Consider the following 17627-nt stretch of genomic DNA (forward strand, 5'->3'; position numbering starts at 1 on the left):
ATATTATTTATTAATTATGAACCATTTACAGTCAAGTGTGAAAAGCTTGCAAAGAAAAAGTAAAGAGCCCTCCTATTGTGATCTTTGATTTCTGAATGGTCACTTGTCCCCAAAAAAATGATGAAAGAGGGATAAGATTCATCATTTTTCTCTATTTATTTTATTTGAAGCGTATTTTAAGAAATTTGAAAAAAGGAATACTCCACACCCAGTTCAATTTATAACTTTATTTTTAAATTTTCTAATCAAAATTAATAAAAATTTTAAAATTTAGTAGTTTTGTTTAAAAATTAAATAAGTTTCCTCCTTTATATATATTAAATATATTTTTAATAAAGTCTCCTATTTTCTTGCATCTTTATATCTTGCAGTTAAGGCTGAACAAAAGACTAATAGAATATGATTTTAATTTAATTCAAAGTTTGGTCTCTCACACAGAAAGGAGTGGTTTAGCAAACCTGTAGTTTGATCCTGTCTATGCATAACTCAAAGTTAAATAGGATCAGATTTGGTTCATAGGTTAAAAGACTAGTTTTAGTAGTTTAGTGAAAGGTAATAGTTCATTTCAATTTGATAAACTTAATTAAGATGATAAAAATACTTATATAATCATATATCATTTATCACAAAACATTAAAAGTTAATCATAATGAATTTATAATAATCTCCAACAACAAAAAAGTATTTCAGTTACAATATATAATAATATTCAACAAACTTCAATGTCTCTAAACTACATTACATCAAGAAGTTAACAGCAAACTTCAAGAGAAGAGAGGATTTAGAGAATGAAGTGAGATGCTATGTTCAACAGTCAGGTCTTAAGCTTCAATCATCACATTTAGCTATATTAAAAAATACAAATAATTATAATTATATTTAAATAATTTTATAGGACTGGAATAGATCAAGTGATCTGAAAGCTTGATTCCTTGTCTAGTCTAACGAAAAAATGAAGTCTGGTCTTATTGGTCCTTTTAGTTCTTTGAGTCAATTTTTTTACAAACCAAACTGGATTTGCTCAGGTTAAATCGAGTTAGATGGGATAGCCAGACTTTTGCAAAGCCCTACTTTTAATTATCGTCAAAATTTGAGACTTTTTCTATATTTTTTAAAAATTTATGTAGTAATGAAAAGTGAGAGTTGTAGGGTCTACATTAAGAAAATGTGGATGCGGGACCACTATAAGGTTGTAGTGAAAAAAACGAATATACAAATATTTTTAATGCGTACTTCCTTCCAACTATAAGATATGACATTTTTTCGATGTTTTTTTTTTGTTGGCCAGGGTATCCACCCTGGTAGCAATGACTAATACTTTTGCCGTGAGATCTCCCACAAGAGGCAAACGGTTGATCATAAAGTGCTCTCCATTCGTATGAGTGAGGAATCAAACCCCCCACCATATGCTTAACAAGGGGGCATTTTTTAGATGCTTTATTTCTCCAAAATTAAGACATAGAGTATATTTTATATATTTTTTAATCATATCTTTATTTTACACTCTCATCAATCCTTAATATATAGCATTTTCTAAAAGAATTTTTTTATGCTTAATATAAAATACTTGATTTGATATTAATTATGTCTTTTTTAATATTATCCCCATTTAAACCCATTAATTATAAGAGAGAAATGAAAGTTTAAAAAATTTTCATTTAAATAGCGGTAAGTAAAATTAGAAATTTATTCTATAAAATATTAATAATTTAATTACATCTTCTTGACTCTTATGAGGTAGTTAGACTAGCTTTATAATAGCAACAAGAGGGAATAATACTCAATGGTACGGTTGAAAATAAGAAAAAACTTTTAGAAAATCAAGATTTTAATTAGTTTTTTAGAAACATAAATGAGTTAATTAATGATTTATATTGTGGTTCAGATGAAGTATAAGATACTCTATTATAGGGCACTTTGAAAAAAAAATTTCTATCCCAAAATATAAGACATTTGAGTAGATTAAAGTTTCATTAAATGTATCAATTTTAATATTATCTTTTCTCTGTCTCTAATTAATTGTTGTCCCTTCTCTTTTCAATATATTAAATAATGGGTATTTTTGAAAGTTTATATTTTTGTTTTGGAAAGATAAGGTTGTTAAGTGTATTTAATGAAATTTATTGGTATGTGAGATTTTGTCTTAAAGTGTCTTATAATTTGAGACGAGAGGAGTAATAATTTGTAAAATAAATAAATAAATTGTTGCTATATGTTTAATATACATAGAAGTAATGAATTTTTTATTGAAATAAATTATAATATATGGGATGCATGTGGTAATTACTTTTAAAATAAGTTTCTAATGCGCACGAAATAATAAATTGTTCTATATATTTTTAAGATGCATAAGGTGAAATTCTAAAATAACTAATATGATAATTAAAAAGGAATTGTATAAAAAAAGAATAAAAAAATTTAATATGCATAGGTAGCAATTCTGAAATAAAACAAATTTTTTATATAATAAGAAAGAAACAAATTCTATTTTACACTTTGTATGGTTTGAAGGAAATAGAAGGGAGATAATGGAAATTTTAATGAGTTCGATTGTAAATAAAATAGAGAAATGTGATTAAAAGTTTTACACTTTCTTGATACAAATTTGGAGGGCAATTTTGTCACTTTATTTGACATCAGTCAAGTGAGAGAAGCTTAACCAGAAAATAGATTTGAAAAGAATAAATGGCATGCCAAGTGACATCCTACATGATGATCCATACGGTATTTGTATTTCAAGTGGTGATTCATGAAGTATTCAATTTCTAATCGGCGGGCATGGATGAATGCAAGTAAAAGATCTTATTCAAAAGGGCTTTTAATTTATTCATTTTATTTTTTATTTTTATGTAATTTTATTATTTAAAAGAGTTTTCCAAGATTTAAGGGATTATTAGAAAGATTTAAGACACCATTTAATTATTTTAAATTATTTTTTAATTTTCTTAATATTTTTCGTATTTAAATTAGAATATTGTTTAGATGTCAAATTAATGGAATTATTTTATTTTATTATTTATTTTCGTTTTTTAGTTGGGTGTCAATTAAATAGGCATTGTGGGCTCAACAATCTCAACTAGAGTTTTATTATGATTTTCAAAGAATCTAACTTAGAGTAGGGTTATTTTTTGCTTACTTAAAGGCCCACATTGTAAACTATTTTGGGTGAAAAGAGAATTGAATAAAAATTGATTACTTGTGAGATTATGTTCAGGGTTTTGTTAAGAGATTGATCGTCTCTTTTAGTGTCATTTTTATAATATGAAATTTAAGAATGAGTTTTTCTAAAGTTTCAATTCATTGATCAATAATTTTTTTTCTAGCTCTACTGAGTGTGACTTCTGATTGTATTTTTTGGGATTTTTAGACAAATTCTTAAAAAATCTACATCATTTTTAGTCCTTTTTCTCTTAGATGTTTCCTCTATTAAAATTTTATAACACTATTTGTCTATCTTTTTTTTCTAATTGAAGTCATTAAAAAACTCAACAAAAAAAAAAGAAATCATTAAAATATCTTCTCCATTCTATTCCCATCAATTTTCCTCAATTTAAGGAAAAATTAATGTCTCAGGTGTAACATCTAGTTAACATTGAATGATGATAAAAGAAAAAAAAATTAACAAATAATTAAGGTGATACCGTGAAAGAAGGATCACAAAATTTGTCGTCTAAATATCAAGTAAAAAGTATTTGAGCTAACAAAAATTGACCTGATTGAAAATTGTTTATCTTATAATTTACAAAAGTTGTAAGATTAAATCTCAATAACAATGTAAGAACTTTATAAATAAATTATCTATAAATACATTTATAAACGCTCCAGCCTGAATGCATAGTGCCTATGGTTGTATCATCAATCATCTCAACCAAAATCATGGTTTTGATTAACAATACCCCAACACTTCTACCTAATCATTAATCAAGTTTTTTTTTTTTGGACCAACAATCATTAATCAAGTTTAACAAAGATCTTTTTCTACTATTACGTGTTTCCTCCAGCATAAAAAGGGAGTGAAAGAAATGAAAGAAAAAGACATTACTATTGATTAAAAAAAAAAAAGGAAAGAGACAACTTTACTAATCCCTGCAATGAGATAACACTGTTATTATTTAATAAACATACTCAAAATTCACAATTTAACGCTCAAGATCTGTTTCTCTCTATTGGACGGTCAATATCCTCTTCGCTTTCCCCTTCTCACGGGTTTCGATGTCTCGCTTTCGAAGCGTGGACCCCACTTAGTACGGGACTACTGGCTACTCAGAAAGGCGCGAACCCAGTTTTGTCGCTGGGGCACGGTATGGTATGGCCCTTCTTTCCTTCTCCCCTCTCATGAGTGAGAGCGAGAGAGAGAGAGAGAGATTCTGAATGCCTTGAGCAAGAGCGAATTACAATTGAGAGTAGGAACACACCTACCTAATGCGTGGCCTTGTGATTCTGCGTGAGCCTTCTTCTTCTCCTTCTTCATCTATCTACCCATTTCTTCTTTGCTAGTTAAAGGAAGTTCATTCGCTCTGGCTACTGTTTTTGGTTTGTCCCCTTCTCTTTCTTCAAGTATTCTAATATTTTAAGGACGAGAGAGTCGTCGTAGTTGTTTTGGAAGAAAAGGACTCGCCTTGTCATGTGGAACGTTTTCTTTTTCTTTGAAGAGCTCATTTTTCTTTTTTGGAGCTGAGATAAGAAATGGGTTTCTGGTTCTTTTGCTAGTTGCTGATTTGTTGTTTGCTTGTATCTGGCCAGCAGTGGAAATTTTATTCTTTCTCTTTTTGCAGATTCATATTCTGGTTCAGATTCGTTGGAAGGAACAAATGATTTCACAAGTAAGATAAATAATGGGATTCTAAACAATGAATATGATTCTTCGCGGCTTCCTTGTGACGATATTGAGCTGAAAAGATACGCTTTTTTTAGCTTTTTGACGGATCAGCTTCTCTTATAAACTCTTCTCTGGGACTTATTTCCTGGCATGTTGCTCCAAAGTTTGAGCGAGTTAGAGCTGCTTGTGGATGCTTTTAACATAAAAATTTGATCTTGGTGACTGGTTGAGTCTGCTTCCAAGTGTCAACTAGTTATGGTGACACAGTTTGCAGATGGGTTAGGCATCTGATAAATGCCATGCTTTATCTTCCTGGTTAGCGTCTGTGATTTGTGGTTCTGCGCGTGCTCTAATGGTTTCCAGAAGATACAGTTCCTCATATTACACAAAGGAGTTATTTACTTTACTCTTGCTGTTCTTATTTAGCTTTCAGCACACCACTACTGTTCAGTGCCAGGGAAGGTTTAGTAAACAAAACTATTCAAGGTCTTCAGGAGACAGGGAAGACCTCCGCAAGATCATCATTAGTGTTGTTCTAGGAGCAGTCACTGGATTAGTTGGCTCAGTTTTGTTTGCTCTTATAGTCCGTTGCTTTGTTCAGTATTTGAATCGAATCCCAATTCTCAAGGGGCCTGTAATATTTTCCCCGAAAGTTTCTCCAAAGACACTGCAATCAGCTCTGGCAAAAGAAAACCATTTGCTTGGTTCAAGCCTAAACGGCAAATGTTACAAGACTGTGCTTGACAATGGGCTTACAATTGCAGTCAAGAGGTTAACACCCTTTGAAAGCGGTTCACCGGAGATTAGGAAAAGGAGGGTTAAGAGAGAGATACAGAAGGAACTGGAAGTGCTTGCTAGTCTGAGACATCGAAATTTGATGAGCTTAAGGGCCTATGTTCGTGAACCTGACAGTTTTTCATTGGTTTATGATTATGTGGCCGAGGGGAGCCTTGCTGATGCAATGAACAGAGCTAAGGAAAGTGAGTTGCCTCTTGGTTGGGAAATTAGGTTAAGGATTGCTATTGGGGTGGTTAAGGGGCTTCAGTATCTTCATTCTACTTGCGCACCTCAGATTCTGCACTACAACCTTAAGCCCACCAATGTAATGTTGGATGCTGAGTTTGAACCAAGGTTGTCAGATTATGGATTGATCAAGCTTCTACCCAACTTGAGTAGAGCCACATCTCCCTACACTCCTCCTGAATACTTTCATAACTGCAGGTGCCAAAAACACTATGATTGATTGTTGTTGAGTTTCATATAGCTGATCAACTTTGCTTCTTGGGTAATCTGTAATCTGTCCTGCTCTTTACTCCATAGAAGATAGCAGAAGATTGATCATTTTGCATACATGAAATTGAATGCTCTTGTTTAATTCTTTTACTCATGACATTAGGGCTCTTTTGGTTGTTGGAAAGAAATAGAATGACTTAATAGAGAACAAAATGAACTAAATGAGGCTGTGAATTTATAGAGAGGTGTGCATATTGGAGAAATAAAAACCATGGGTGATAGAGAGAGGTGGGAATGAGGATTGACATGAATAAGGTCATCAATCTCCATTGCTACCTGTCTGTCACTCAATGGATCTCACGCTCTATAATTCTCATCTTTCCAACCTTATTTTAGCCTATTTTGTTCTCTATAAACGCATCGCATCTCATTTCATTTTTTTCTCCTACAACCAAACGGGCTCTTAGTGTTCTTATTTTTATTTATTGTTCATTTGTAGTTTAATCAATGATTCTTCCAATGCTATGCAGTCAATACCTAATGGATTTTATTGATTTACTTTACAACTAATGTTACTCATATTTATTTAAAAGACATGCATAATCAACACTAACAAGTTTTACTTGTTAACCTCTAGTTCAAAGGAGTATAGTTGACCACATGCTAAAGAAAGACGGTGGTGGTATGGGGCAATCAATAGAGATTAGGGGTGGATTTTGAATAGAAAATGTTATACTCTGTTATGGAGATTGCATAGTGTAGAAGAGGCATAGTGTTATTCTCAAGGTATTGAAAACCGGACAAGTCATTGAATTGGTTAAAGCATTGGTTCAAGGGTTAATAATCAAAATCATAGTTGAATCGAGATTAAACCGGTCATAAAAAAAGTATTTTATTAATTTGGTCAAGACATTGGTTTATCAGTTCACTAGTTCAACAAGACAGGTTTACCTGGATTTCCATTCTATGGTTATTCTTTGATTGTTGGGATTTTGGTGGATGCATGTGTGTACGTGTGTGAAGTTGATTGTTAATTTCTATATGTATTTCAGCAGGTACAGTGACAAAAGTGACATATTCAGTTTTGGGATGATCTTGGGTGTATTATTAACTGGAAAGGACCCAGGAGATACATTCTTTGGAGAAGCAGGAAATGGAGGGAGCATGGGATGTTGGTTAAGGCAGTTGCAGCAAGCAGGAGATGCCAAGGAAGCACTCGATAAGAGTATAATCGTGCGAGAAGGCGACGAAGATGATATGCTCATGGCTGTCAGAGTTGCCGCAGCATGCCTCTCAGATGTGCCGGCAGATAGGCCTTCAAGTGACGAACTCGTTCACATGCTAACGCAGCTTCACAGTTTTTGATTCTTCACTCACTAAAACCATTTTGTGAATTAGCAGCCAATAGGATAGTGTAGGGGATAGGAAGATCAAACAAATAGGGGTCTTTTTGCTTTGTTTTTCTCTTTTTTGTTGGTATTGGCAAGCAAAATCAATCAACCATTCTGGTTTAGCTGATCTGTTTGGCACTTTGGCATCATCTTGATTTCTTGGTTGCATCCCAGATGTATCTGGTGTTTTCTTCTTTTGGCAATGGTATTGTGTTATGTTCTGTAAATGACTAGTAGTTTCATGGAAGTACTTGGAAGTATAGTGTTATGCTCTCGTTGCTCGATTCTACCACTTTCTTCAAGATATTTTAGTTTCCAATCAAGTGAGGCACATGAATTCCTATACAGATTGTGGTTGTACACGTTTTTTCAAAGCTTTATCGATCAGATTCAGTACGCGTGGAGTAAGAAACAATACAGCTCCATGTCGCTTTATGAGATTCCCTTCTCTTCCCCCTTTTGTCTGTTTTAAACCTAAATCTACGTCGCATTAGAATTGATAGAGAATCCGCTTTAATACCTAAAATATAATGGGAAAAACACAACTAATGACCCTTATAGCTTTATTTTGTTTTGTTATTGGTACTCGTATATATGTGTGTGTGTGTGTGTATTTCTTCAGATACCTATATCTGTTCTCATTTTTTAATGTTAGTTTTTCTTATTTTTAAATGCATATTTAAAGATGATGATGTAGCACTAATGATATTAAGTTATCTTGTGTGTAATTAATGTTATTTCATTGTTTGCAAACGGAAGTTAGATTTTGTTTTGTTAATTTTGTGGACTTCGACCTCACCTCTTTGCCTTTATTTTGATTTCATTACCATACAAGATATTTTGTTTTAATATTTTATTTTTCTAATTTTGAACAGTTGCCTTATATTTTATGATTGCTCTCCCCGCCCCCCATTTTAACATTCAACACAAGATTTAACACGTTAACTATATGTTAGATAATTTAATATTGTTAATGTTACATCATTGTCCCTATGGATTCATTTAAAAATAGTTTAAAGTATACTTTTAATTATCTAATTTTATATAAAGTTTTAATTTGATCCTTTAATTTTATAAAGTATCTTTTTAATCATTTAATCCTAATATTCTTAGTTCTGAATGATTATTTTTTGTATCAATCAGTTATTGTTTTAAAAAAATTAAACTTAATATATTAATATTTGAAAATATTTTATCAATATTTAAAAATTTAATGTAAAAATTTGTTAAAATAAAACTAACAGTGTTAAGGTTAAATGAGTAAAAAGACATTTTATAAAATTAAAAGATTAAAATAAAATTTTATATAAAATTAAAAAATTAAATATATATTATAATCTTTAAAAATAAAATTAAAAATTATTTTCATCTTTTAACTTTATTCAAAAGGTCACCCGTATCCTAAACCAACTCGGGTTCAGTTTTCACGCTCAGCGTTAGGGTGACCTCTGAGTACTCAGTAATTAAACAACGCATCCTTTTGATTGATGGGAGGAACGATGCTGCTATCTTTGAGTTAAAACTTCTCCAGACAAAATGAAAAGGTGAAAGGAATTGATTTTTGAGACTATTTTCGTTGGACCCATCATAACTCGGGCTTTTTCATCTTTCAAATTCTATGAATCCAGGATTACAGATATCACTAGATTAAAAAAAAAAAGATGGATTATATAAATGATTGTTATTATCAATAAAATTAAAAATTCAAAAAACTTTTTCAGAAAAATTAATTTTGTTCTTTTAATTTTCACTCAATTATAACTTAATGCTTGACCTTTAACTTATTATAACTTAATCTTTATAATTTTAATTTGATTGCATCTTAATCTTTAAATTTTGACTTACTACAATCCAAATTTTATAATTTTAACCATCTAAAATATTGATATTTATATTTGAGAAAATAAAATTATAAATAATAAAATTATTCTGAAATTTAGAGATTAATATTTTAAATTATTAAAACTTTTAACCTTTATAAAGATTATAAATATTAAAATTTTATTTTTATTTTTTAAAATATAAGAAATAATGTTTTAAATTATCAAAACTATAAAAATTGAGTTATACCGAATTAAAATTTTAGAACTGAATTATAATTAATTTAAAATTATAAAGACTAAATGATTAATTTTTTTAATAAAACTGTTTAAGAATTAAGTTATAATTGAGTGAAAAATAAAAGGACCAAATAATTATTTTTTCCAAAAAAATGTCTTAGATTTTTAATTTTGTTGAGTGTAACAATTTTATTGCTTATTTATAAAATTCTTCTTGTTTTTTTTAATTGAGTGATATATATAATCTTGGAGAAATTCAAAGATACAATATGCTAATTCTAGGAGTTATGCTAGGTCCACGAAAATAGTCTCAAAAGCCATTTCCTTCTGCTCTTAGGGAAATTTTTAACTTATTCTTCTATTTAAAAATATAAAATTTTTTTAAAAAATTAAATATTTAAAAATAAAAGATATTTTTAATTTTTAAAATGTAATAATTACTTTTTTAAAAAAGTATCTTTATTAATAATAAATTTATATTTATTGTAAGATATTTAATAAAGAGAAATATAAAAAAATAAAGTTAGTTGAAAAGTATGTAACTACTTATTGAAAGATAAAATTCAATTAAAAATGTCTTATATTTTTAAACGGAGAGAATAAAATAAAAGAAAAGAGTGTCATTTGTTTCAAGGATGGATTTCCCAGCTCATCCATATGCTCATTTAAAGATGAGATTTAGACCATTTAAATTTAAAATATTTTTATTATATTTATTAAAATAAAAATTTATAAAAATTATAAAATAATTTTAATATGATCTAGATCAATTATAAAAATTTTAATATGAAATTAAGCCCTTTAAATTAAATCTAGATGAGATTAAAAATAAAAAAATTATTAAAATTATTTTATAATTTTTATAAATTTTTATTTTAATAAATATATAATAATAATAAATTTAAACCGTCTAAATTAAAATTTAAATGGTCGAGGTTTTATCCTTACACCATCGCATGCGGGATGAGTAAGAAACCAGTTCTCATTTGTTTTCCGTCAGTCAAAACGAAGCCTCGTTTAATTGACGAGTACCCAATGCTTATCCCAGTGCTGCGCATAGAAACTGAACCCAACTCAATCATGGGTCAATTCTTCATCAATATTGAAAATGCTCTTGTTGTTACCCTGCTGTTAACATCCGTTTCGAGTAAGTGGGTCTCACCAATTGTTTTTTTTTTTTTTTTTAATAATAAAACCTACACTCTCTCTCCTGTCCCTCCCTCTTCTTCCCCTTCGATTTCAGATTCCCTCCACGGCTCCACCCTCTCTTTCATATCGGGACGAGGTGACTCGGACATCAACGGTTGGGAAGAATGTGGGTGTGGTGGTTTTAATTGGGTCACAGAGAATGAAACTGCATATGGAAATGGAATGCTTCCATTCGAAGGATTGTACGCTGAAGTTTGAGCTAGACAAGGCCAGCCACTAGCTCGAGACGCTTCACTTCTTCAACAAGGACGCGAGCTCAACAGCAGCGCATGCATGCAAGGCAGGGGACTCGCTGGTGTTCCACTACGCAGGGCATGGATCAAGGATTGAGGACGATGACGACATGGGCGAGGACGACGGGTACGACGAAGCCTGTGCCCTGTGGATTACGAGGACGCCGGCAAAAGACTAGACGTCACCATTAACGATGTTCTTTGTCAGGTCTCTTCCTCCTGGAACCAAACTCCACGCCTTCATCGCATACTTGCAGTAGCGGTATTGTTCTTGACTTGCCATTCATGAGCAGGACGAACAGGTTCTTCGTATACGCCTTTTAATTCGCTTATTCCTTCGTTATTTCACTCATGTTCCTTTGGATTTCATTTATATATCTATATATATATAGAGAGAGAGAGAGAGAGAGAGAGAGAGACAAATGGCGGGTTGAATTGAAGCAGGTTTCGTGAATACGACTGGTAAGAGGCGAAGAGCACGTGAAGAGAGAGAGAAAAGGCGGAGGGGAGAGAAAGAAGAAATAATTATACCTAGATACCACATAAACAGATTAAATTATCAAGAACTCCAAAAAATATACGCACTCGGATGAAAATATAAAATATTTTTAATTAAATTTTATCTCTTAATAAAATAATTATATACTTTAAATTAATTTTATTTTTTTATATTTATCTTTATTAAAGACTCTATAATAAATATAAAGTCATTTATCAATAGTAATACTTTAAAAAAAATAATGATTACATCTTGAAAGATTAAAAATATCTTATATTTTTTAATATTTAATTTTTTAAAAAATATTTTATATTTTTTAATGGATGAAGTATAAAATATTTTTAAATTTTAAATCTTACACATTTATAACTTGATAAAAGATATTTATAATTGAACAAGGAACATTTATAACTTGCTATTATAAATTATTATTTTATAATAATTATAAATACTCATTGTTTAATTATAAATATCTTTTATTAAATTGTAAATGTACAAGAGATGTAGGGGTTGTTTGAAATTATTTTTATTTTATTATTTTGAGAATTAGTGTTTTATAAAATATATTTTGAAAACAAAAAAGAAATAATAAAAATAAGTATTTTTCTTATTTTTTATTTTTTAAAATAATAATCTCACAACACCTGATTGTTTTCATTTTTTTTCTTGAGAACAATATTTTTTTTATTTTTTAAAAATATATTACCAAATAAATTTTTTTTTTTTTATTCTAAAGAACATAAAATTTTTTTAAAATAGATTGCCAAATAGGTCCATAATTTTTCTGAAAAAGAAGGCAGACGGCAAAAGAATGAGAACCAGGGTGAGAATAACAACTAATAATTTAGCTTAAATTCTTTTTTAAATTATAAAAAAATTAATTTGACCAATATTAAAATGTAGAGCTCACGTAATAACAAAAGAATGACGCTAGGGGACTGAATTTCTAATGTGAAGACTCACAGCTAAGTGTACAATATTAAGTACTTTCTGGATAAAGTTAAAAAGTAAAAATAATATTTAATCTTTAAAAATAAAACGACTAATACTACAAATGAAAACTATTGTAGAGACTTGGAACAAAATACAAGATGAATAATAAAATTATAAAGATTAATAATTATATTTTTTTAATAAAATATTACTTCCTCTAGTTCAAAATATTAACATTTCTACTCAATTAATTTTAATTAAAAATACAAGCAACGCAACCTAATACATGTAACTTCTTCTAATCATCACCTTTGAGGCCAATATCAAGCATGATCTTTATATTATTATGATTTTTATGGGGAAAATATATGCAACTGGTAACCATATCTTTATTTTATATATATTAATTTATTTTTCAAACAGAGCTTATCAAAAAATAATCAAAATTTATATATATATATATATATATAAATGATAAATTATCTAGAATATAACTCCAAATATGAATTTTTTTAAACACATATAAAAATAAATGCTAAGGGTTATTTTTATCTTTAAACTGTATATGAAAAGTTATAAAAATTTCCTTTCTTATCATCCTATTATTTTCTTATCATTAGTTGATTATTAACAGATCCCACATTATATTTTTTTAATATTTTTTATTATAAAATATTTGAGATAAAGGGCAAAAATGACCTTTAAATTGATAAAATATTAAAAAAATAGTAAAACTAACTGATGATTAACAAATATTAAATGTTTTTAACGCTAAAGTAATAATAAAGATAATCTTTAAAGTTGAGGAATATAATTGACCTATAATTAAATTTAGAGATATTTGTGATCTTTTATGTATAGTTAGGAATAAAAATGATCTTTAACCCTAAAAATAATAAATCATCTCGAACTTAATTTCAAACTTAAATCTAAAATACAAAATTATAGAAAAGACATCCCAAAACACAAAATTAGCAAGCTTAAAAAAGTACACATGACTTGAGTACATAACCTATTATTCTACTTATATATACTTCCTTCATTTAAAAATTTAAAATATTTTTAACCAAATTTCATTTTTAATACAGTAATTATTTACTTTCAAACTAATCATATGTTATCAATAGGAGTACTTTATAAAAAAAGATAATAAATATATTTTAAAAGATTAAAAATACTTTACATTTTTTAATATTTAACTTTTTAAAAAATACCTTATATTTTTTAACGGAGAGAGTATATATAAATAATAATGATATTTTTATTTTTAATTAAATTAAGATATATAAATTTTTTATAAATTATCTATTATATAACAAGTTCTTGTTGTTATTATTAACCTATTAAAATTTACTTGTCTCCATCTTATGGTATAAAACTAAGAACTTAAATTTTGCTATTTCTTTTAATTATTAATAATTATTATTTTTTCTAAATCCAATCTCTCTCTCTCCTCTGCTTGTGGGTACAGATTGCATAATCTTCATATCACCGTTTCTCCTCCTCATTTCAAATCGCACGTCACTCTCTCTAACAAAAATCATCTTCTTCTCACGAGGGCTGAAGGATTTGCCCATAGAAATTAAGCAACAGAATATTCAGAGAATCCTCAGCCTCAATCTGAAATTTCTGAAAATCTCAACCCCGTCCTCGCCAGTGCTGCTGCAGACTTCTTGTTCAGTTGTCCTTCACCGCTCTCGTCTTCGGCGTTCTCTCTTCCTCCATTCTTGAACCCCGTCCCCCAGATCCACATCGTCAGACCATTCCTCGCCGGTGTTGTTGCTTAGATCTGTGCTCGTCTTCGCACGTGAGGTGATGACTGAAGACACAGCAAAGAAGAGATGAGTAGCGATCAGGAGGTGAAGATAAGGAGGAGAGAGAATCTGCCACCAGCTTTTTATAAATTATCAAACTATTATGCCTTTTAATTGAAAGCAACAATTTAGTAGTCCAGGAACTAATGAAATTTTAATTCGTTCCTGCCATTTTTTGAGCAGAGGCTACCCTCATGAAGCTAAAATTGGGTGCTCAACGTCTATAAGTCGGTTCTTCTTCTCTCCCTCACCCTCACACCGCTTTCATTTTCCCTATTCCTTGACCAAACCAGGTCAAATCTAGCTTTCGTTTTTCTCTCCCAACTCTTCCTTTTTCTGCATTTTCCTTAAAAACTTTGCTCGCATCATCAGTACCTAAAGGAATGCCGCTTCCTTTTGCCTGAGCAAATCGTTTTCTGATAATTCAATTCGGGACTCATGGAGAGTGGAAAAGCAAATTCTTCGTCCGGATATGGTGAGCCTCCGTGGAAATTCGAAGGCAGGCAAGTGATCATTCTCTGTTGTCTCTTTGTATGTTTGATATTTGTGGTTAGGCGGGGATTCGATTCAATTATCTTGCTGCTATGCTTTCTCTGTTATTCAGCGCCGTGTATCAGCTCCATCTTGTGAAAGCAGAAAAAGCTCGAGCGTGCATTCCAAAAGAATTCAGATTAGTCGAATTGTTTGGGTGCGTAGCTAATTTTAGTGTAGTTGCTCTGCCTTGAACTGAAATGCAGTCAAGAGATCGTGGGATTTAATTTTGTGTTTAATGATTGGCATATTGTAGATACACACTTGGTGGCTTTTTCCTCGCCAATTATGAGGACAGTCCAGCTGGTGTATTCGATGAGGTTATGCACATTCTTTCTCTGGAAATTAATAGGAACATCCATTATTTTATAAATTCAATACGTTTATCATAATGTTTGCCCTAGATTCTCTGTGACGGCAAGGTCCGAATAATTAGAGATTAACGAATCCCATTTGACTTGTACAATCCTACATTCTATATATCTCTCTCTCTAGACTCATATGCATATTCCTACTCTGGAGATTAATCCAGGAACAGCCCTAATATTATTACATTCAATACATCATTCCTTTAGATGTTATCTTTCATTAAAAATATATTTTAAATTTCATTAAAAAAAGATGTTATCTAATGGTACAGTACATATAATTTGACAGGAGAGATTCATTATCGTTACTGTGTTTATCGCTCCCCAGTTGTATGGTCAATATGGTTGAAGATGATCTGAATTAATGTTCACTGATATTAACATCATCAGTTTGTAATGTTTCATAGTTGGTGGTGATTGCCGGAATCGTATGGAACCGCCCAACTTCATGCGCGTATGTTTCTGTAATATCTATGTTATTGCTCTCTGTTGTTGTAATTCTGCATTTAGATCGGATCGATGTCACATATTTTACTTCAAATATTATTCATTAACTTCGATGGGAATCCATCTTTAAAAAGCTGAAACTTAGTTAATCAGGAAAAAAAAAAGGCTGAATTTTTTTTTGGCAGCCAACAGTTTTGTGCAAGTGGAATGAGCAAATTGCAGCTTGATGTGGGAGACAGGGAATCTAAAACCCACTTTCTAGTAGTAAATTAGATAGATTACATGTTCAGAACCTGGGAGCGGACATAAAGACGCTTTTATAAATTTACATGTTGGGATTATTATCACGTTTTTAATTGTTACTTTATGAACAACAGATGGGCTGCACGAGTGTATGTGAACAGTGATCGGGCTTGTGATCATGGACGCAAGGTTGCGTCTGCATATTCATGCCACACACACACCCCACCTTTAGTTATGATGCACTCATTAAACTTGCCCTACTTTTTTGCAGGAGGTGGGCCTCCCAAGTCAGATGGCTAGGTTTTCCAAAGTAGGTCAAGGTTTGGCTTTAATTGAATGATTTTGATAGATTGTTGTGCTGTATCAGTCCTCTTTTTTCATTCGTATGCTTAATTCATTGAATCGAATCCTCTACGTTTATCTATTCTTTGTTCACCTTATATGTATATATATAATATTGTAATTAATTTATGCTCAACAGAACCTTATTCTTTATTAGTATGATACGAAATTTACATCGTATCCGTTGACCTTTCGTTAGTTACAAAGTACACAATATTACAACCTCCTGAAAGCTATTTCCCCTGAAACAGAGAATTACAGCGGTTACAAGGAAGAATGGATTTTGGGACCCAATAGGAATTAATGCTTCCTCCTGCAATCGAATGGAAGATGTTCAAGTAACCGAAATCAAGGGCCCTGATCTGTGTGATATCAGTCTGGCAAGTGCTGGTGAGTACATTTGGTGGCTTGAACGTGGCTTGAACGTCTCTGAATTTCTTTATGACAGATGTGGTGCTTAATCTGGGTGAGGCTGATGATATATATGTATATAGCAGTACCTGCTTTGAATGTTAAACAATGGATGGGTCCAACCATCAGAATGTCACTTCCAAGTTTTAGGTAAAACTAATTTAGGCATCCTCTTTACTTGGTCTTCACAGTTTTAGAAATCAACTAATGATCTATTTGCTATATAACATTGCAGTGGGGGCACAGAGTATAATCCTAATTTACTCAAGTACTCTTGCCAGATTGAATGCAGGTTGGTTTGCTTCTCTTCTACTTTTTGCATGTTTCTTATATTATGAAAAAAATTCATGTCAATCCGCCTGACTCAACCAGTAAATTGTTAAACAAATATCTTAACTTGTATAATATAAAGTATTTTGTTTATAATCAGTTTAGCTATGAATTTGACCATTAAATCATAAAATAGTGCCTTAACAGGTCCAATTTTCAATACTTTGATATTAATTCATCTCCGATGTGATATATAACTTGGGGCTGCAATGAATTATTGAAATGTAGGCTGCGAGTAGTGCAACCGTTGAGAGTTTCAGGGGCAACACTTGCGGTAACAAATGATGATAAAAAAGAGGATGTTGGAAATGTTGAAAATGAGACGCCCAACTTGAGCACCTGTGTGATGTTATCCAAACCCATACTAGCCCTCAAGTTCAGCGAAATGAAAATGCAGGTGGAAGCTCCTTCTGTGCTTTCAGGAGCGTCCTCTGCGAAGTTGTGAAATCAATGTTTAGTGATGAGATGTGAGTTTTCTTTAATACATAACTATTGGTTTATATCTGGGTTTTGTTGAATCTAAGGAAAATGAAAATAAAATCCCTTCAAATTTTATAACTATGACAATCTAGTTTTTTAAAATGGCATAATTCAACTGAAATCTTTAAAAACTCTTATGTCAATAAATTAAGTTAAGAAAAATCATTTTACCCTTGTTAACAAATTGTAACTTTGTTCAATTTTTGTAATTTTTTTAAATAAAAGTTATTCTTTAAATAAAAATTGTGACTAAAACTTATTATTTTGAGAACTTGCTTTTCAAT

General features: G+C 30.6%; 2 protein-coding genes across 9 annotated transcripts; both read left to right on the forward strand.

Moving 5' to 3' along the window:
• Positions 1–4280: 4280 nt before the first annotated feature.
• Positions 4281–7732, forward strand: LOC129309906 (inactive leucine-rich repeat receptor-like protein kinase CORYNE). Of its 3 annotated transcripts, none has more exons than XM_054951660.1 (3): positions 4286–4533; positions 4776–6040; positions 7105–7732. In XM_054951660.1, exons 2-3 carry the CDS (start codon positions 5172–5174, stop codon positions 7415–7417), a joined length of 1182 nt encoding a protein of 393 aa, XP_054807635.1. In that variant the 5' UTR covers positions 4286–4533; positions 4776–5171; the 3' UTR covers positions 7418–7732. The 3 variants fall into 3 exon arrangements, with proteins under 3 accessions (XP_054807637.1, XP_054807635.1, XP_054807636.1); XM_054951661.1 differs by having other exon boundaries at positions 4300–4444; XM_054951662.1 differs by having other exon boundaries at positions 4281–6040; positions 7108–7732.
• Positions 7733–13845: 6113 nt separating this feature from the next.
• Positions 13846–17363, forward strand: LOC129309169 (protein NEOXANTHIN-DEFICIENT 1). 6 transcript variants are annotated; one of them, XM_054950574.1, is made up of 12 exons: positions 13848–14236; positions 14375–14484; positions 14564–14694; positions 14796–14879; positions 14979–15042; positions 15498–15544; positions 15915–15969; positions 16052–16090; positions 16374–16512; positions 16617–16683; positions 16769–16825; positions 17092–17363. In XM_054950574.1, the coding sequence occupies exons 3-12, from the start codon at positions 14630–14632 to the stop codon at positions 17306–17308; spliced, it is 834 nt and encodes a 277-aa protein (XP_054806549.1). In that variant the 5' UTR covers positions 13848–14236; positions 14375–14484; positions 14564–14629; the 3' UTR covers positions 17309–17363. The 6 variants fall into 6 exon arrangements, with proteins under 6 accessions (XP_054806552.1, XP_054806549.1, XP_054806548.1 ...); XM_054950573.1 differs by having other exon boundaries at positions 13848–14484; XM_054950572.1 differs by having other exon boundaries at positions 13849–14236; positions 14375–14694.
• Positions 17364–17627: the final 264 nt, after the last annotated feature.

Source organism: Prosopis cineraria, unplaced genomic scaffold, assembly GCF_029017545.1.
Source record: "Prosopis cineraria cultivar Desert tree isolate PC_DT_omini unplaced genomic scaffold, ASM2901754v1 PC4, whole genome shotgun sequence".
Classification (NCBI taxonomy): Eukaryota; Viridiplantae; Streptophyta; class Magnoliopsida; order Fabales; family Fabaceae; genus Prosopis; species Prosopis cineraria.